Source organism: Cervus canadensis, chromosome 6 (genome assembly GCF_019320065.1).
Source record: "Cervus canadensis isolate Bull #8, Minnesota chromosome 6, ASM1932006v1, whole genome shotgun sequence".
Classification (NCBI taxonomy): domain Eukaryota; kingdom Metazoa; phylum Chordata; class Mammalia; order Artiodactyla; family Cervidae; genus Cervus; species Cervus canadensis.
In genome coordinates, this window is record NC_057391.1 from 77,361,824 (window position 1) to 77,383,776 (window position 21,953).

The 21,953-nt window shown below is 37.6% G+C and overlaps 1 protein-coding gene across 5 annotated transcripts in view; it reads left to right on the forward strand.

Moving 5' to 3' along the window:
* Positions 1-21,953, forward strand: part of PCNX1 (pecanex 1) — a 178,798-nt gene that overhangs the window by 129,463 nt on the left and 27,382 nt on the right. For all 5 annotated transcript variants that reach the window (XM_043472429.1, XM_043472433.1, XM_043472431.1 and 2 more), the window contains 5 exons: positions 894-1,023; positions 4,170-4,228; positions 6,303-6,518; positions 12,586-12,839; positions 15,064-15,294. In XM_043472429.1, coding sequence (XP_043328364.1) covers positions 894-1,023; positions 4,170-4,228; positions 6,303-6,518; positions 12,586-12,839; positions 15,064-15,294 — 890 coding nt within the window. The remainder of the gene's footprint in view (positions 1-893; positions 1,024-4,169; positions 4,229-6,302; positions 6,519-12,585; positions 12,840-15,063; positions 15,295-21,953) is intronic.

Consider the following 21,953-nt stretch of genomic DNA (forward strand, 5'->3'; position numbering starts at 1 on the left):
CTGTAGCCCACCATGCTCCTCCGTCCAACGGATTCTCCAGGCAAGAACCCTGGAGTGGGTTGCCATGCCCTCGTCCAGGGATCTTCCCTACCCAAGGATCAAATCCATGTCTCTTACTTCTCCTGCATTAACAGGCAGATTCTTTACCACTAGAGCCACCTGGGAAACCCAGAGTATACGTTACTGTGTGATAAATTATCAGAAACTCATAGTCCTTTGAACCCACACCTGTACCTATTTTGATTGTTTAATTTGTATTAACATCTGTGGTCCACAGATCATCTGAGCATGAGGACAGTATTAAAGTTTTATAATTAAGTGATGCTGATTAAAATGTTTATGTTAATATATGTGAGTATTAAAGTCTACAAATTTTCAATACATATAAAATGTGCTTAAAAATACATATAAATGAATGAGGGTTCAAAATGTTTTCCATAATGATATGATTATAATTAAACTTTAATGTTCAAAATTTTCTGTTCTCATCTTAAATGTACATTCTAAGTAAGTATAAATGTTAGTGACCATGTAGATGTTGATATGCACACTTTCTGTATCTTTAAATTTTAGTTTTTATCATCTGGAAGTTTAAAACTGAGCATGGTTTGGGTATATCTACCCGAGTGGTATATGGAATTTTACCAAACACACGTTAGCAAATATTTATTTGGCTCCCTTCACAACATCATGTTGGGCTGTACATTCCTGGCTGTGTCTTTTTACTTCTACCCCTCATACTGCCCAGGGACACTTTCTTCTGTGTTCCTCTGATGAACCTCATTTTTCTAACTGCTTTAACTGCGGTGTGTTTATGAGAGGTGTGAATGTGTGCATGTGTGTGTGTGTAATAACCAGATAAATGTTAAGATCCTTAACCAGTTTTCCCATAGATTCAGCCATGTTGTTTGTTCAGGCTGCCGTGTCAGCCTTCTTTTCTACTCCACTGAACCCCTTTTTGGGAAGTGCAATATTCATCACGTCATATGTTCGGCCTGTGAAATTCTGGGAGAGAGACTATAAGTGAGTAAAGACAAATCTTTGAAAGCCAATTTTTATCTTTTTTCTTTCCTAGGAAAAACTATTGACAGCATTATTGTAAATTTTTCTTGGTTAATCAGTTTTTTGTATTGAAATGCTTGAAATTTTATGAATACTCTTAAAGTTCTAAAACTGTATAAAATTGGAAGAATTTTCGGTCAATTTTCTCTACCTTTTTTTTTTCTCTTAAGATTTTAAAACATAGTCCTAGTTACATATACTCATTTTCTGTTTGCTTTTAATGTTATTTCTTAGAATTGTTTCACATTAATCTTACTCTGAAACTTTATGCTACACAATGTTACTTCATTATAGTAGTCATAATTAATTATCTCGTAGTTTTCTAAGAAAGGTGTTTTTAGAGCTAAACTTTTTCTAGATTATTTGTAGTTTTTCATGAGGATGGACTTTCAAATGACCATCTTTGTACACAAAGTGTTTTCCCCATTGAAGCTTAGTTCCTTAGGTGAGATGTATAATATGATGCCTAGAAATTATCTTTGTATATAATCTTTCCAAATTTTTTTTTTTTTTAATATAAGAAAATATCTAAAGGAGAAATACTGAATCATGGAGCTTAAACTTTATAAAGACTTATGATATATATTAATGTATTGATTCAGAAAGAGCTTGTACAAATTTATAACTCAGCTGGCCAGCTCCATGACTGCATTTCTCTCCACACTGCCACACATCGGCACATACAATAGGTGAAAATGGTAATCTTGACTTTTGAACAATGAACTAGTTTATGGATATGAAACTTCTCTGGTCTTCTACCTAAAACCACACATGGTGTTTCCCTTTTTGGTGAATTTCAGTGTTTGTGTATGTCTTTGTTTTCTTTTGGGCCAACTTAAATTTAGTTCAGAATAACTTCTATGGCAGCAGTTCTTAAACTTTTTTGATCTCAGAACCCCTTCACATAAAATCTTAAAATTATTGAAGTCTCCAAAGAGTTCTTGTTGCAGATATATTATCTATTACACCCCTGGTGGCTCAGTGGTAAAGAACCTACCTGCCAGTGCAGGAGACATAAGAGGCGCGGATTCGATCCCTGGGTCAGGAAGATCCCCTAGAGGAGGGCATGGGAGTCCACTCCAGTATTCTTGCCTGGAGAATCTCATGGACAGAGGAGCCTGGCAGGCTACAGTCCATGGGGTTGCAAGGAGTCAGACATGATTGAAGCAACTTAGCACACACATACGTGCACAAATATTGTACAGCGTGCCGCGTGTGCTGTGCTTAGTCACTCAGTCATGTCCGACTCTGCGACCCTTTAGTCTGTGGCCAGTCAGTCTCCTCTGTCCATGCAATTTTTCAAGCAAGAATATTGCAGTGGATTGCCATTTCCTTCTGGGGATCTTCTTGACCCAGGGATCAAACCCATGTCTCCTGTGTCTCCTGCGTTGCAGTCTAAGTCTTTACCCACTGAGCCATCAGGGAAGCCCAGTATAAATCAAAACTCAGAATTTTAAATGTTTATTAATATAAAGATAACAATAAACTCATTACATGTTAATATAAATGACATTTTTCTAATGAAAAATAATTATTTCCCATTCCACACTAAAAAAATCAGAATGTCATTGTTTTCTTAATTTTGTAAATCTGTTTAATGTCTAGCTTAATAAAAGACAGCCAGATTCTCTTAGCTGCTTCTGCATTCAGTCTGTTGTTGCAGTATGTTGTTCTGGTTCAAGTATATAGAGTAAATCTGGCCCCATACAGACATACAGTTTGAAAAGGAAGAAGTATTCTAATATCCTTTTTAGACAATTGTGGGTATTCTTCTTTGATCTTTCTACAAATGGTAATTCCCTAATGATCTAAAACTGTATCGGTGAATTTTGGGAACTGTATTACATCAAAATTCACTGATATGTCTTATAGTGTGAATGTATCTTTTATCCATGCATATGCTTATAACATCTTTATTTGTCATTTGGAAAATACTAGTTCAGTAAGTAATGTATTTCTTCCGGATTTTTACCTATTTCATTATACTATATAAACATATATATATATTCATATCGCCACCAATCTCAGAAGTACTGAAGTATTGGGAAGCTATCAAGCACATGGTGGTAAATGAAAGTTTTCTAAAATTTTAATATTTACTTGAAATCTTGAGTTTTTATTATTGGCAACAGGTATAATTAGCAGTTATTTTCCTTGAAATGTCAGACTCACTTTCTTCACTTGAGAAATGTCTGTCAGATACTCAAGTCTGAATAGTCATAGTTTATTCAAGTGAAAATGGTGATCCATGGGGAAAAAAGCGAGTGCAGTCTGCAAGTCACGTAGCTGCTCAAGTGCTTTCCGCATAGTGTCATCCTACTTCAGAATGCAGCAGAAATGCTTTATGTGTATTTTGTCACACACAATATTAAAAAGACCTGTACTGAGGGACTGCAATTTAATAAAACTAATATTTTTGTTGCTTCATTAAGGACATTTTTAAGGGAAGCTGAATTTTTGTTTTATCTTGTGCATGGGTAGCAGTGACAAGCAGTATAGTTTGGTGCCACCGCCTTGATTCGTGTTAAAGCATCAGCAGTCTTACCCACCATTGTTTGTGCCCATCAGTGCAGTTGTCAACACAGTGGGAATAAAAACAGAGCGAATACCAGTTCAGTACTATTAAGAAAATGGTCTTGGTTTGGAAAACTCCCTGAAAAGATCTTGAGTCTCATGCACCAGGTTCTGTGGACCACATTTTGGAAACCACTGTTTTCATGACATTGTCCCATGGACATTAATAATCTTCCCTTTACAAGGAATGTTTCATGCACTGAGTATTTTTATGAACTGTGTACAGTATGCATTTTTTCAACCTAATCAAAAAATTTTACAGTAAACTCATTACTGTATTTCTATACGCTCTTCAGCTAAGAAAAAATTTGTGTTTATGTATGATAGAGGTAGAAGATTTAGGGTAAATCCTTACCCTAAAATTGTTCTTTTGGAGAACTTTATCAATATGTTACTAAACAGATTTTTCTCAGACATTTTCATAAAATGGTAATATTTATTGCATCTGTATTATATAGTTTTTTCACTTTTAATTATTAGGCTTCTTTAATATAAAAAAACATACTAAAGATGTTTTGTTTTGCCCTTTTCAGCACAAAACGAGTGGATCATTCAAATACCAGATTAGCTTCCCAGCTCGATAGAAATCCAGGTAATAGCCCTATTTTTGAGTAAAGAAGCAAGTCTAAGGAATTTGTTATATTTGTACTTCACTGCCAACTTACTAGGAATCCTCTGTGGCATCCAGAGGTCATTTTTTAATAACTAAGCATCCTTTGCATTGTTTTACTTTAGCAAAATACATGTGAAAAAGAGTATCTAAAATTTATATACTCATCTTTTATAAAATGCATTTTAAGAATGCTGATAAGCATAAATACTGCCATTCAAAGGTTGTTCTTACAAAGGTTAAAAAAGTAGAGCAGTGAAAGTAAAACTGCTGAGGTGTATTGAAGAGTATGCAGTCTGTTACTTATTAACATGTTTGCTTCTCTGCCTCCCCAGATGTTTAGAGAAATGTTAATATAATTTCATTTAGCTTATTGTATACAGAGAGGTACTCTATAGGAGCCAAATAGCCACTTAAGGTAAGGCTTCATTGGGTGAGATTTTGGTGGTCTCATTACATGACTGAGCGACTGAACAGACAGATAGATCATTACCATTATCTAAACTTTGGGCCTATGGGTCTACCTGTTACCTATAATCTGGCACAGAAAGAGTGAATCTCATTGTCCCAGCCATGAAGGATTAATGTATCAACCGGAATATCAGTGTATTAACCTACTGAAAGAAATACGGCTCCCCATAGACTGGAATATTTGTTTTCATTGACTCACAGATTACTCAAGTGCTCTGTTTGAGAAACTAAATTATAGTAATCATATTGATTCATAATTATAAAACTGGATTAAGGAAGACTACTTATTTGATATTAATGACTGTGTTTATCATGTTCTGGTGGATAAAACAGCTGTCTCAACTCTGATATGTCCTTGTAAGGGTCCTGGAATGATGTTGCCTTCCTGCGTATCACAAAGACCCATGTCCTGATGTAACATGCACACTTTCATAATGAGCAGACAGAGCATCAGACACAACTGTTTTATTGAAGCTTGAGCCTAGGCTTTCCTTTTTATTTTGTTATTTAGTTAAGCTGAGTTTAAAATAAACATTTAGCTTAGTATATTTTGCCATTCTTTAGTTCTATACTTTGGGCACCCATTTACAGATTATTGCTTTGGATGCACTATTTTTGAAGACAGTCATCTCATTTATTGAGTGATGTTTTATTGTAATTTTTTTTTTTCTTAAAGGATGACTCTAAAGGATTTTTCTGGTTCCTTGTTGCTGTTACTGTATATATGGTTTATTTCTGTTAAAGTAATATTAGACATCTCAATGTACAGTTGTTTTTTGTTTTGTTTTTAAGTGACCAACTTCTCTTTGGTTTTGACTGTGTTGTTTGTCCAGATCTCATATTACTTAACTTTCTTCCTTTATCAGTGTTGGGCTTCCCTGATAGCTCAGTTGGCTAAGAATTCGCCTGCATTGCAGGAGACCTGGGTTCGATTCCTGGGTTGGGAAGATCCCCTGGAGAAGGTATAGGCTACCCACTCCAGTATTCATGGGCTTCCCTTGTGGCTCAGCTGGTAAAGAATCTGCCTGCAGTGCCAGAGACCTGGGTTTGAAAGATCCCCTGGAGAAGCGAAAGGCTACCCACTCCAGTACTCTGGCCTAGAGAATTCCACGGACTGTATAGTCCATGGGTTGCAAAGAGTTGGACACGATTGAGAAACTTTCACTTTATCAATGTGTCTTTTTGTTGTGGTTTTAAATTGCTTTTATCTTTTTCATTTCTCTTGCATGGTTTTCATTATAAGGCATAGTTAATTGAGCAGTGATAGAAAAGATTGTGGTGTGCTGAAGAGACAGAAATGACCTTAGATCTTATCTAAGATCTTATCTAATCCAATTCTTACATTTTATGGATGGGAACCATAGATTTAGAGAGGTTATATGACTTCTAACTCTGAGAAATTTTCCCATTGTCCTTTGTTTCATTTTTATGTAGAAAGTCTAAGGATATCTAAATATTGTCCTCCTTGTTAAAGAAATATAGATATAACCCTAACTGGAAATTAGTTTTAATACTTTTAACAATCTTATTTGTAGATATAAAGGGGGCTTAAAATAATTTAACATTTTTTAATCCCTTCTTATAGGATCAGATGACAACAATCTGAATTCCATCTTTTATGAGCATTTAACCCGATCCCTGCAACACAGTCTATGTGGTGATTTGCTCCTAGGACGGTGGGGAAACTATAGTACTGGGGACTGTTTCATTCTTGCCTCTGACTACCTCAATGCTTTAGTTCACCTGATAGAGATTGGAAATGGACTGGTGACCTTCCAGCTGCGGGGACTTGAATTCAGAGGTAAGATGTTACCTTTAATTTCTATAATGTACTCCTGTGACATCTAAGTTTCATGTGTTTACATCTCAAATAGAAACTTATAAAATAAGATTCTTAGTCTTTGGAATTGTGGAAGGAGAAAAGCTATTAGTGAGTAATTACTAGTTTTTTTCCAAATTTCACAGAGAAGAACAATTTTTTGCAGTATGCTCATATGTAAAGGTAGTATCTATAGTGTATAATACACTTGTTTTCCTGGTGGTAGTGAATTTCTGTTCTGTGCTTGCCCTCTTGCTTGTCTCTTTGTGACTAGCTGCATATGTTCATTAGAGGCAGAGGTTAGCTGAGTTACTTTCATGTGGTTGCCATGCCATTGTCTGCAGCAGTTTTTTTTTTGTTTTTTTAATTAAGATGAAATTCACATAACATCGATTTTCAAGTGAACAAATCAGTGGCATTTAAGTACATTCGTGATATTGCACAACCACCACCTCTGTCTAGTTCCAAAGCATTTTCATCATCCCCAAATAAAACTTCGCATCCATTAAGCAGTTATTCTGTTTTCCCCTGCCAGCCCTCAACAATTTTGTATACTGACGAATGAAGCTATTTTTACACAAAAAATTGTGCATTCAGAAACATATCAGCTTGATCTTATCAACTCCTATAAAGTGAATGTCGTGTAAGCAGAAATGGAAACTTGTTTCATAGGAATTGAAGGAGTCCTATTAGTGCACATGTTTCCAACCCAGGGAACATTTGGACTGGAAAGTTCTTAGAGAAAGCATTCAAGCAGTGTTTTGATCTATTCTAAGTACCATAGGTGTTTTTAACTTGAAACAGGAAGTAAAGCATTTGTCAAAGCATTTGTCTAAATAGAGGATCAAATCAGACCTGTACCCTATAGCTTTATTTTTGCCATAGTATTGAATCAGAAAGTTTGCACCTTTTTCATGTAATATCTTTGTTAATGAAGCAAGTGCTTTTCTAAAGTTATTCCATTCATCAGAAATAAGATTTTACTTGTGTAACTCTCAGGGTAGTAAATGTTAATGTTTGCTATTTATTTGTTATTTATTTGTCATCCATTCTCTCTCTCTTTTACAAAATGTCCTATTGTCTTATGATTTGTTCCTGACTGTCCATCAGAATCTCAGGACGTTAATTCCGTCTCTTCTAGGATCTTAACCCACTGCTGTTCAAATTGAATGTAATTGGTCTCATCCAAAAGTTGGCACCCCCTCATCACTACAGATACCACTGCTGTAACTTCACTTTCTTGTTAAATTGATGGCACCTGAAGATTTCCCCTTGGCTTTTTTAACTTTTTCTGTAACAAATATTTTGTGGGGAGGCTATTTTATCCAGCATTTCTGTGTGTGAATTGGAAAGGAGTCCTTCTTACTGCTCATTCCATCAGATTGGTCAGAAATGCTCCAAATCAAAAATCGATCCAAATTTTCACTCTCCCACCCTTACTCTCCGGTACCAAATAGATTAAATAAAATTTTGGATAAATCTTTCCCATCCAAACTCTCATTAAAAACAACTCAAATCAGTTTGGGAATGCAGTACTTATTACTTTCTGAAAGTGAAAATGTTAGTTGTTCAGTCATGTCCAACTCTTTGCAACCCCATGCCAGGCCTCCTCTTACCATCAAATTCTCCAGGCCAAAATACTGGAGTGGGTGTTCTTCAGGGGATCTTCCTGACCTAGGGATCAAACCCAGATCTCCCGCATGACAGGCAGATTCTTTACCATCTGAGCCACCAGGGAAGCCGCATGTTACTTTCTGAACTCATGTTGAGTTTCAGTAGCAAGGGGCCCCTGTAATTCTTCACTCAGCCATGGTGATTCTCTTTCTTAAGGCAAATTGAGTTATGTCCTTTCCATGGTTAAAATTTTCAGTGGTTTTTTTTATTGCATTTAAAGTAGAATTCAAACTCCATAACATGTCCTACAGCAGCTGCAAGATCTGTCCTCTGCCAGTTTCTCCAGCTTACTTTATTAGCACCCTTATCCACTCTAGCCACACTGGCCTTCCTTCAGTGTCCTCAGTTCAGTTCAGTTCAGTCGCTCAGTTGTGTCCAACTCTTTGCAACCCCATGAATCGCAGCACGCCAGGCCTCCCTGTCCATCACCAACTCCCAGAGTTTACTCAAACTCATGTCCATTGAGTCGGTGATGCCATCCAGCCATTTCTTCCTCTGTCATCCCCTTCTCCTCCTGCCCCCAATCGCTCCCAGCATCAGGGTCATTTCCAATGAGTCAACTCTTCGCATCAGGTGGCCAAAGTATTGGAGTTTCAGTCAGTCCCAGTATCAGTCCCTCCAATGAACACCCAGCACTGATCTCCTTTAGGATGGACTGGTTGGATCTCCTTGCAGTCCAAGGGACTCTCGAGTCTTCTCCAACTCCACAGTTCAAAAGCATCAATTCTTTGGTGCTCAGCCTTCTTTATAGACCAACTCTCACATCCATACATGACCACTGGAAAAACCATAGCCTTGACTAGACGTACCTTTGTTGACAAAGTAATGTCTCTGCTTTTTAATATGCTGTCTAGGTTGGTCATAATTCTCCTTCTAAGGAGGAAGCGTGTTTTAATTTCATGGCTGCAATCACCATCTGCAGCGATTTTGAAGCCCAAAAAAATAAAGTCAGCCATTTTTTTTGTTTCCATTGTTTCCCCATCTATTTCCCATGAAGTGATGGGACCAGATGCCATGATCTTAGTTTTCTAAATGTCGAGTCTTAAGCCAACTTCACTCTCCTCTTTCACTTTCATTAAGAGGCTGTTTAGTTCCTCTTCACTTTCTGCCCTAAGGGTGGTGTCATCTGCATATCTGAGGTTGTTGATATTTCTCCTGGCAATCTTGATTCCAGCTTGTGCTTCAGTGTCCTAGCTATGCTGAGTTCTTTACTAAGACCTTCTTATCACTCTCCTTTTGCCCAGAAAGTACCAGCCATCTCCTCTCCTCCCACCAATCTTCCACCTCTAGTTCCTTAATTATCTTTAATAGTTAGAATAACTGTTAGAATTCTAATTTTGTATTTGTTTGTGTTTGTTTTTAGTTTATTTCTTCTGTAACCCAGGGGTTGGCAGACTTTTTCTGGAAAGAGCCAAGATACTTAATAGTGTAGGCGTTTGTAGCCATGCACATTCTTTGTTGCATGTTCTTTGATTTTTCTGTTAAACAACCTTTTAAAAATACCAAAACCACTGTTAGCTTGAATTTGGCCCAGGGCTGTATTTTGTAAACCTTTGCTGTAGATTATAAACTCCTCAAGGACAGGAATCCTGTCTGTTTCATTTATCATTGTATATCCAGCACCTCTCACAGCAGATAGCATAAGATGCAGAATTACTGCCTTTCGTAGAATGATTAAATAATCTAAACAATGACTTTTTCTCCTTTCTCTTCATTCCAGAACTTTGATGAGGAATTATTATATTCTTGCTCAAATGCTGTTGTGATCTTTGGTTATTTTCTTACCTTCACAGTGTTAGTCCCTGTTCCATCTATATACTTCCTAACCCTCAAAATATTAATTAAGAGTGTTGTCAGTCTTTTGCCAGTCACATATTTGGATCTGCTGATCCTTTTGATGTGTTTTCTGATTTATATTCCATTAAGCCAATTTAATTCCCTTGATGTTATTGTCTGTCTTAGTGAATAGTAAATTTTAAGTGACATTTAACTAAATGTTCTCAATCAGTTGTTTATAGGCCTTCATATTTTTCATTTCCATTTTTATTTTACTGACATCCTCAAGATTCTTTTCCATATAAATTTTATGTCTAATATTTGAGTTATCAGTCATGTTTTTTGTCTATCAAAGTTTTCTGGGACTTCCCTGATGGTCCAGTGGTTAAGAATCCACCTAACAATGCAGGGGATGCAGGTTGGATTCTTGGCCAGAGAACTGAGATCCTACATGCCGAGGGGCAGCCTAGCCTACCACCTGCCACAACTGGAGAAACCACGTGCTGCAGTGAAAGATCCTGCATATAGCAGCTAAGAATTGACACAGTCAATAAATAAATATTAAAAAAATTTTTTTTCTGGTTATAGCTTCTGCCAAGTTTGTAAATGTTACTTCTGTTTTTAAATGTTACTTCCACCAAGTACGGTTTTCCAGGTCAGACTTGATAGGTCAAAAATGTTTATGCTGATTGGATTCCTTTCAGTTTTGACTCAAATTTATTTTAACATGACTGGTTTTCATGTTAGTTTTTTGTTTTTTTTTTTACCAGTTATATTCACTATGAAGTGACTGAAAGATCTAGCTAATCCAGGAAACAATCAGTAATAGTTCCTTTAGAATTTCAAGTTTCAATTCTTCTGCAGTTATTAATATTCTTATGCTTATTGTTGACTTCATTTTCAAGCGAAATGTATGACTAGGGCATGTCAGGGTAGAAAATGTTCTTGAGGTTTGTAAGAGTAAAAACAGCCTACAATTAATTTAATTATTCTATTTATTCTGCTACTATGAACATGGACCTCATTCTGTCTCTCCTGAGAAAATGTCAAAACCTGTAAATTCACTCCTGCCCCATCTCTCTTCTGTGTACTACTAACAGAGTCATCTGCACAAAATATAGCTCTTTATGTTATTTCCTTTACTTGAAAACCTCTAATTGACTATTTAGAAAGATGACATAAAATGAAGTAATAACATATAAAATGTAAGGAATAGACCCTACTTCATGCCACAGTTTTGAAAACCCAGCCTCAGGAAGTTTCTTCTAGAAATTGAATAATTCTTCTGCCCTCTCTAGTCTCATATAGATAAGGAAGGAAAATTTCTTAAGGCTGTTTTTATACAAAACCAATGTAATACTGATTACATTGAAATATGACTGAGCTGGCTTAAAAAGTAATTGTAACTATAGTTTGATGACTATAGAATCAAAAATCTTCAGAGCCCAGAGTAGAAACCAGTAGTACCCTAATTTTTGGGTATCTCTCACCAGTTCTGCCATTTTTCATTTTTTAAATTAAGTATTAAAAGCAAATTGATTAAATTTCATTTTCATTATTGGTTTAAAAAATACTTTATAAGATTACATACATCCTTATTCTTTAAAAAATGTATATGTGTGTCTATAGTCATGTGTAATGATAAGCCACAGCATGCATTTCTGTTTGTGTCAGTGTCAGCTTCAAGATAGTTTTTCTTGTCACCACTGTGTAGCACTGTTTTGGAAGTGCTCGTTAACATAATTAAACAAGAAATGAAATAGTAAAATTGTCAAAGGCTCTGGGAGTGCTAAACAGTATAGCTCATTAGCTTGGCCAAGCTTACCTCTTCAGTCTTATCATTCATCATACACCACCACCACCATCACCAAGTGGGGCTAAGTATCATGACATCTTTTTCTCTCAGAGTAGTTTTTGAAATATGCATGTTGTATATGTTCTGTTTAAAATAAAAAATTTATTATAACATCCCACTTATTTTTGTTATAATGTAACTTTAATATATCTTGGAGAAGGAAATGGCAACCCACTCCAGTAGGTTGCCATTTCCTTCTTGCCTGGAAAATCCCATGGATGGAGCAACCTAGTAGGCTACAGTTCATGGGGTCCCAAAGAGTCGGACACAACTGAGCGACTTCACTCACTTCTCAACTTTAATATATAGCTTTAAAATTAGCTATAATCACTCTCTAGTCCTTGTATAATGTAAGGAATTTACAGGTTAAATGAAAGCAAGATCACAGAACAAAATAAAAATTAACATTAATGTGATGGATGATCTTGTGTTGGCATAGATAGCTGTGGCTCTAATTCTTTATTTAATCTGACTTTCTGTTTTTATTTCACAAATTCTCAGACCCGATTGTGCTGGTACACATTCTGATTCTGCAGAAGATGAATGCATACTATGTCTCTCTTCAGGAGTGTCCTGCAGTTTGTTAATGGACAGTCTAAAGCAGATCCAACACATATTCTCAATTGCTATAAACTAAATGTGTTTTTATTTCAAAGTTTCTGATATCTTTGAAGCATTCTTTTTTCCACTTCATGTTTTACCTGTTTGCTGTAAGAACTTTCTCTCTTTCTCTGTCTCTCTAAGGTACTTACTGTCAACAACGGGAAGTGGAGGCCATTACCGAAGGTGTTGAGGAAGATGAAGGATTTTGCTGTTGTGAACCTGGCCATATTCCTCATGTGCTTTCATTTAATGCTGCATTTGGCCAGCGCTGGCTAGCTTGGGAAGTGATAGTCACCAAGTACATTCTGGAGGGTTATAGCATCACTGACAATAGTGCTGCTTCTATGCTTCAAGTCTTTGATCTTCGGAAAGTACTCACCACTTACTATGTCAAGGTAAGGGTACGTACCTCTTTAGAGCTTCTGGTGTCAGAGGCTCTTCTTTTTTTAAAAGAAAAAAAAAATATATATATATATATATATTTATTGTTGTTTTAACTTGTGCTTTGCTTTTTCATAGCAATAGAAATTTTCTAGTATCCAATACAGTTAGTAAATTATACCTATGAAGATCTTGCCATTTCTTTCTTTAGTGGAACTTACTACATTTGTTCATTAATATTATTAATACTTTTATCTGTAGCACATCTCTTTTAGGCACTGTATTAAAGAATACATGCACACATGCTTGCATGTATACATACGCCTATGTATATCTTAGCTAATTCTCTAAAGGAATATTACATTCCTGTTCTACAAGTAAACAAGGATCAAAAGTTAACTTGGTCACAATCCTCTAACTAGCAAGTGAAATCAGGGATTTAAAACCCAGGTTTGACTGACTCCTTAGCCCTTGCTCTTAACCACTGCTTTCAGAAATCTGAATGAAAGTATTGTATGATTTGAGAGGTCCCCCGAAACACCATAACATTTGACACCAACTGCAATTGCAGGGTCTCCGAGACCATAGTCAGGTTCATTAATTTGCCAGAAGGACCCTCAGAACTCAGCAAAGCCATCATCCTCTTGGTTAGAACATATTACACTGGAAGGATACAGAGTAAAGTCTGCCCAGGAAAGAAGCACATAGGGCAAAGTCTAGAGACCCTAAGGCGTGAATGTGCAGTTGTCCTCTCCCAGTGGACTTTGCAGACAGTGTGTTCATTCCTCCCCGAAACACCTGCAGCAATACCTTCAGAGTGTTGCCAGCCAAGGATGCTCGCCTGAGCCTCGGTGTGCAGAGTTTTTATCGACACACACCATTTAGACTTGCTCGACCATCCACGTGACCAGTCTTAACTCCAGATCCTCTAGAGTTCATGGTTCTAAGCCTCCAGGTAAATAAAGACTCTCTTATCAGGCAGGACATTGCAAGGGATTAGAGTTGAACTCTCAGAACCCAAGTGCAAAGGCCAAACCTCTCTTTGAGCAAGGTTAGTTTTTTACTGCTGGAGAAGGAAATGGCACCCCATTCCAGTGTTCTTGCCTGGAGAATTCCAGGGGCAGTGGAGCCTGGTGGGCTGCCATCTATGGGGTCGCACAGAGTCGGACACGACTGAAGCGACTTAGCAGCAGCAGTAGCAGTTTTTTGCTGCACAGGTATTCTGTTTTTTGCTAGAGATTTTGCAGATACACAACATGGTTGTTGCTAGAGGTTTATAGGCAGAGCCAGCATTTTCAAGAGGAAAACATATGCTAAATCTTCATGATTCATGTGTTATTACTTCTGTGTACCACCTTATTTGTGTTGATTGGGTTGAAGCCTGAGTCTTCTGTTTAATTAACATTTGGTTAAACCCAACCTCAGGAAGCTAAAGAGATTGACTTTACAACATTTTTTTATTAATAACGTGTATGTGTGTGTGGCATTTCCTATCTCTAAATATGTGTTTCTGTTGCTTTATTTATTGGTTATACTTTTATAACTTGACATAGGATCACAAGATAGCTGAATAGTTCTGTGAGAAATTTCTCAAAATAAATGCACTACAATAAAGGTTTTTCACCTTTCTTATATTTTTGTCCTACCTCCTTTCGAAGACAATGGGCTGCTTTTCTGGGCGCCTGATGACCTCAGCTAGCGATCAGAAGTTGTTGTTTTTTTTTTTTTTTTCCCCCCTTTATTTATTTATTTATTTTTTCAGTGGGTTTTGTCATACATTGATATGAATCAGCCATAGATTTACATGTATTCCCTATCTCTATCCCCCCTCCCACCTCCCTCTCCACCTGATTCCTCTGGGTCTTCCCAGTGCACCAGGCCCGAGCACTTGTCTCATGCATCCCACCTGGCTGGTGATCTGTTTCACCATAGATAATATACATGCTGTTCGTGAAGTTTGCTCTGCGTTCAGTTATTCTTTTGATGAATTTGTAGGAGAGAAAGTGGTCTCCCCGTCCTACTCCTCTGCCATCTTGGCTCCTCCCCCCTGGTTTTTCACCTCTCTTAAAAGATCATAAATTCAGTAGATTGGAATTGTTTTTAGACTATTTTAAAGTTAGTAAACTAATGTCACTTTGATTCATATTATCAGTATAAGCAATTAATTTAATGAGATATTGGTGTTAATTCAGATTGTGATTTAGCCTGAGGTTTTTTTTAATCTTTTTTTCTCATTAGGGTATCATTTATTATGTTACAACCTCTTCTAAACTAGAGGAATGGCTAGCTAATGAGACAATGCAGGAAGGACTGCGCCTGTGTGCAGATCGAAACTATGTAGATGTGGATCCAACATTTAATCCAAACATTGATGAAGACTATGACCATCGACTGGCAGGCATATCCAGGGAGAGTTTCTGTGTGATTTACCTCAGCTGGATAGAGTACTGCTCTTCCCGAAGAGCAAAGGTGGGTGATTTACCTCAGCTGGATAGAGTACTGGTCTTCCTGAAGAGCGAAGGTGGGTGTTTTACCTCAGCTGGATAGAGTACTGGTCTTCCTGAAGAGCAAAGGTGGGTGATTTACTTCAGCTGGATAGAGTACTGGTCATCCTGAAGAGCAAAGGTGGGTGATTTACTTCAGCTGGATAGAGTACTGGTCTTCCTGAAGAGCAAAGGTGGATGTTTTACCTCAGTTGGATAGAGTATAGCTCTTCCCAAAGAGCAGAGGTAGGGGTTTCTTTGTTTCATTTATAACTCTCTGAGTCTGTTTTTCCAGAGGAAAGAATACCTCTATTTGTTATTATGTCAGTTTTTCTAGATTTTCTTCTTTCAAACTATCTGCATAAGAAGACCTGTGTGGTTCATAATGGTTGGGCCAAACCAACTCTTACCAAAGCAGATTAGAAAGAGAAGCCGTCCTCATTGTTTGACCTGCAGTGTCACAGTCTCGCTGTCTAAATTGCACCGCCTCTACCTGTGCGTGCACATACATATAGGTTGTAGATTACATGTAGAACCTTCTTAAAGACTGCATTTTGGAGCACCTCCAGCCCCAAGTCCCCAAACACACGTACCAGACTTATGGATAATTTAATAGCTTTGTCCCAAATCCAAAGTCTAGACCAGTGCTAATAGAATCTTCTGCAGTGATGGGAACATTCTGTGTTGTTCCAGTATCATAACTACTAACCCCCTATATCCAGTGGATTATGAGACACTTGAGATGTAGTCAGTATGACTAAGGAAATGAATTTTTAAGTTTTATTTAATTTTAATTGATTTAAATTTAATAACTCATATAGGGTAATGACTGCTGTACTGGACAGTATTCATCTAGATTATTGACTTTAAAATGTTAACGTGGATAAAAATGATGTAGGAATGAGTGAAAACACAGGTTCGTGGGCCTTGCCTGTGAGATTCTAATACTGTAAGACTAGGCTGGGAACCCAAAATCTGTATCATGCTGGGTGATTGTAATTCAGGTGGTTCCTAATCCACACTTCAGAACACCTTGTCTTATCCTAAAGGAAAGGTGAGTTGTAAACTTCTCCAATTACTGTTTTCCTGCTAGGTCTCATGGCTCTTGTGGCAGTGTTGCTCCTTCTGATCAGACCCCATGTACCATAACCACAGTACCAAGGCCTGTGATTCCAAAAGCTAACTCCTGTATCACTGTTGCTTCCCAAGCAAAAGTCTTGCATAGTTGAACCATTGGTATCCTATGTACAGGATTATTCTGTATCATGGAGCATAGGGAGCCAGCTTGACAACCAGTGCCTTTATTGTGGTCTGGGATGTACACGCTGATGGACTTGAAGTGTAATACCATGTTTAGTCCTTCTTTTACAGCTACTCAATTAGAGTAAGGCACCCCATCATATCAGCCCGTTTCTCTTTACTTCATCAGTAAGAAAGGGAGCATCCTATAATTCCCCTCCAAACAGTGACCTCTGAGCGTTTATATTGGGGGCACAGAGGTACTCAGCAGAGCAGCGTATATTTAAAGGACTAAGGAGAGAATAAAGTAACCTCATAAGAGCTCAGGAAAAGCGTCAGTGGACAATGTCTGGAAATAGAGGACCTCAAAGCTTACCATCTCTTCTTTCAAACACATAATTCGCAGTTTGTTTGTTTGTTTTTTCATAAATGAAATATACTTTTAAAATGCTTTGCATGCTACTCTCAAATCCTTGGACTTATTTCTTGGGGCAACAGGGGACAGGGAGTGATCATATTATTCAAATAGCCTTTCTCTGGCTTGGACTGTATTGGTTACTTTCGTTTTATTTAACTGTGGTCGTCTGGGCTAGGAGCTCATTGTCTTCCCACTCAGAAACAGGCTCCATTCTTTCTAAATTTAAGGAATACATAATCTCTTAGAGATTATTGCTGAGGTCGTGGACATATAGTAGCTCAAGGAAGTCATTCTCTTAGTTGCTAATAAGTCATATTCAAAAGGTTTACCTCCAAACTTGGGTATCCCCAGTCTCTTCTGAGAGCTTTCTATCCCTAGGTAATTATGGCTTATAGTCTACTCTTGTAATCCCCTTTTAGAAGAAAATTGTCAGGAAAGATAATTCCTTCGTGCTCCAGTTTTTTTAAGTTGAACAATATTATCCCTGCCTCTTTAGAGCCATGCGTTCTGTTTTCTGAATCACCGTTCCCGGAAGAGCCTCTTCCCAGGGAGGTTAATCACAGCAGGAAGGTTTGCCGACTCTATATTGTTGTACCCTCACTTGAATGTTAATAAAGTTGCCTTCAGATGTTTTCCCCCCATAGTTTCCTTCCAAGATAGTTTTCCAAGTTGCATGTTGTACAAAAATAAAAACTCATTCTCTCCACCTTCTCTCATTATATGTATTCTTGGAGGAAATAATCTTTCATACAATAGCTGTACCTGTCTTCTAAAGAGCTTGAAATAATGTTTTTTGTAAGTGTGGCCCTGGATTAATTGCATTAAAACCACTTGGAACACTAGACTGCAAGGATTTTCCTCAGCTTGACTTTGCTTCCTGCTTCTTAAATGACTGTACTTTTCTTTCACCTTTGTTAGTGTTAGCAACCAGTCTGAGAATTTCTAAGTCAGTTGAGGATATAAGACACATGCCTTCTCCAGCCATAACAAAATAGAGCTACTATGGTTGAACCAATTTTTTTTTTCTTTGAGTACGTTAGCAACACGGCTACGCTTCCTCTGGCTTGCATTGCTTCTGATGTGACATCTGTAATCATTCTTATCTTTGCTGTTCTGTACAAATAATAAAGGCACACCTCAGAGATATGGCAGGTTTCATTCCAGACAACCACAATAAAGCAAATATCACAGTAAAGCAAGTCACACAAATTGTTTGGTTTCCTAAACCATTGTAAATATTATGTTTACATTTTACTAAGTACCCTTTTAGGCTATTTGCATCAGATGACCAGTATCTTGGATATGTGATGCAAACGGCCAACTCACTGGAAAAGTCCCTGAGGATGGGAAAGACTGCGAGCAGAAGAAGAAGGGGGTGGTCAGAGGACGAGACGGCTGGATGGCATCACCAGTGCAGTGGACGTGAGCTTGGGCAAACTTCAGGAGGTGGTGAGGGACAGGGAAGCCTGGCATGCTTCAGTCCATGGGGTCGCAGAGAGTTGGACACGACTGGGAGACTGAACAACAACCTATCAAGTTGTTTACATATTACCTTATGTAAAAAACGTAATGATGTACATTACTTAATTTAAAAATACTTTATTGCTTAAAAAATGCTAGTCATCATCTGAGCCTTCAGCAAGTCATGATCTTTTTGCTGATGGACATTTTGAAATATTTGGAGAATTACCAAAATGTGACCTAGGGACATAAAGTGAGCAAGTGCTATTAGAAAAAATGGTGCCAATAGACTTGCTTGAAACAAGGTTGCCACAAACCTTCAGATTAAAAAAAAAAAAGTATCTGCAAAGCACAATAAAGCAAAGTGCAGTAAAACAACATATACTGGTATATGTCATGTAATATGTGTTTTTTTTTTTCCCCCACTGGCTCATTTTAAGATTTTTCCTTGCATCACTAGTTTAAGCAGTTTATGCTGTTTTCTTCATGTTTCTTGTTCTTGGAATTCATTGAGCTGCTTGAATCCTTAGGTGTGTATCATTTTCATCAGATTTGGGAATATTTCAGTGATTGGTTTCTCAAAATGTTTTTCTGTTTTCCTCCTTGCCTTTGTGGGGTTGTGGGGGAACTCCAATTACATTTATATTAGGCTGTCTAAAGCTGTTCTATGACTCACTGATGCTCTGTTGTTTTTTTTTTTTCAGTCTTTGTGTTTAATTTTGTGTAATTTCTGTTGATATATTTTTAGATCATTTATTTTTTTCTTCTGCATTAATATCATTAATCTCATCCAGTGTATTTTTCATATTCTCAGACAGTGCATTTTTTTTAATCTCCTGAGGTTTAATTTGTGTCTTATATAGACCTTCCATGTCTCTACTTAGCATCCTGTCATTCCTCTGTCTTTTTGAATGTATGGAATACAGTTATAATAACTCTTTCAGTGTCCTTGTTGGCTAATTCTAACATCTGTATCATTTCTGGGTCAATTTTGATTGAGTGATTGATTATTTTTCTAATTGTGGGTTCTAGCTTCCTGCTACTCTTGCCTGCCTGACAATTTTTTATTGAGTGCTAGACTTTGTGAATTTTGCCTTGATGAGGCTGGGTATTTTTGTATTCCTATAAATATTTTTTTCCTTAATTTTTTTTTAATGTAGACCATTTTTAAAGTCTTTATTGAACTTGTTACAACATTGCTTATGTTTTATGTTTTAGTTTTTCGGCCATGAGGCGTGTGGGATCTTAACTCCCTGACCAGGGATTGAACCCTGACCCCCTGCATTAGAAGGCAAGGTCTTAACCACTGGGCCTCCAGGGAAGTCCCTAAATATAATTTTTTTAATCTTGAAAAATTTATTTGGCGGCACTGGGTCTTCATTGCTGCACATGGGCTTCCTCTAATTGCGGCAAGTGGAGGCTACTCTCTAGTTAGAGTGCCTCATTGAGGTGCCTTCTTTTGTTGCAGAGCGCAGACTAGGGTGCAGAGGTTCAGTTGTTGCAGCTCTAGGGTGAGCTGGCTCAGTCGTGGCTCACGGGCTTAGTTGCCCCACAACACATGGGATCTCCCCAGACCAGGGATCAAACTCATGTCCCCTGCATTGACAGGTGGATTCTCAACCACTGGACCACCAGGGAAGCCTCGTATAAATATTTTTGAACTTTGTCCTGTGACAGTTAAATTCCTTGGGGACAATTTGATCTTTTCAGGGTTTACTTTTAACCTTTCTTAGGAGGGACCAAAGCAGCCTTTAGTCTGGGGCTATTTTTTTCGCATTACTGAGACAGTATTCTTTTGAGCACTAGCCAATCACAGAACTTTCCATTCTTTCTGCATTTTTCTGTTGGGTTTTTTTCTTGGCCTTGGGCCTTGGCTCATGTGCTGATCAGTAATCTGCTGAATTCACAAGGGGCCTTCTACTGGTCTCCAGAGCTTGCTCTCAGTTTAGCTCTCTCCTTCTTGGCACTGTGCCCTGCAAAACTGTAGCCACTTTGACCTTTCCAGACTCCCAGCTGTCTTCTCAACCTGGAGATTACTGGGCTCCTTCAGTCCTCTTCCTTATACCATGGCCTGGAATCTCTTATAGGGCTACCTCCTTTGTTTCCCGTTTTCCAGAGATTAGTATCCACTGTCTCAATATATTCTTTCTTGGTCATTTCAGGTGCAGGGGTGTTGTTGTTCGGTTGCTAAGTCCTGTCCAACTCTTTGCAGCACCATGGACTGCAGCACACCAGTCTCCTCTGTCCTCCACTATCTCCTGGAGTTTGCTTATACTCATGTCCATTGAGTCGTTGATGCTATCTAACCATCTCATCCTCTGCTGCCCTCTTCTCCTATTGCCTATCTTTCCCAGTTTTGGGATTTTTTTTTTTTTTGAAGTTATTTATTTTTTATTGAAGGATAATTGCTTTACAGAATTTTGTTGTTTTCTGTCAAACCTCAATATGAATCAGCCATAGGTATATGTATATCCCCTCCCTTTTGAACCTCCCTCCCATCTCCCTTCCCATCCCACTCCTCTAGGTTGATACAGAGCCCCTATTTGAGTTTCCTGAGACATACAGCAAATTCCTATTGACTATCTGTTTTACATATGGTAATGTACGTTTTCATGTTATTCATGTTCCATATGTCTTGCCCTCTCCTCCCCTCTCCTTATATCCATAAGTCTATTCTCTATGTCTATTTCTCCATTGTTGCCCTGTAAATAAATTCTTCAGTACCATTTTTCTAGATTCCGTATATATGTGTTAGAATATGATATTTATCTTTCTTTTTCTGACTTACTTTACTCTGTATAGTAGGTTCTAGGTTCATCCACCTCATTAGAACTGACTCAAATGCATTCCTTTTTATGGCTGAGTGATATTCCATTGTGTACATGTACCACAGCTTCTTTATCCATTCATCTGTTGATGGACATCTAGGTTGCTTCCATGCTGTAGCTATTGTAAATAGTGCTGCAATGAACAATAGTATACATGTATATTTTTCAATTTTGGTTTTCTCAGGGTATATGCCTAGGAGTGGGATTGCTGGGTCATCTGGTGGTTTTATTCCTAGTTTTTTGAGGAATCTCCATACTGTCTTCCATAGTGACTATCAATTTACATTCCCACCAGTAGTGCAAGAGCGTTCCTTTTCTCCAGCATTTATTGTTTGTAGACTTTCTGATGATGTGTTTGTTAGCCATCTGTATGTCTTCTTTGGAGAAATGTCTGTTAATGTCTTTTTCCTACTTTTGGATTGGGTTGTTTGTTTTTCTGGTATTGAGTTGTATGAGCTGCTTTTATATTTTGGAAATTAATCCTTTCTCAATTGTTTCATTTGCTATTATTTTCTCCCATTCTGAGGGTTGTCTTTTCACCTTGCTTATGGTTTCCTCTGCTGTGCAAAAGCTTATAAGTTTAATCAGGTCCCACTTGTTTACTTTTGTTTTTATTTGTTACTCTAGGAGGTGGGTCATAGAGGATCTTGCTTTGATTTATGTCATCAAGTGTTCTGCCTGTTTTCCTCTAAGAGTTTT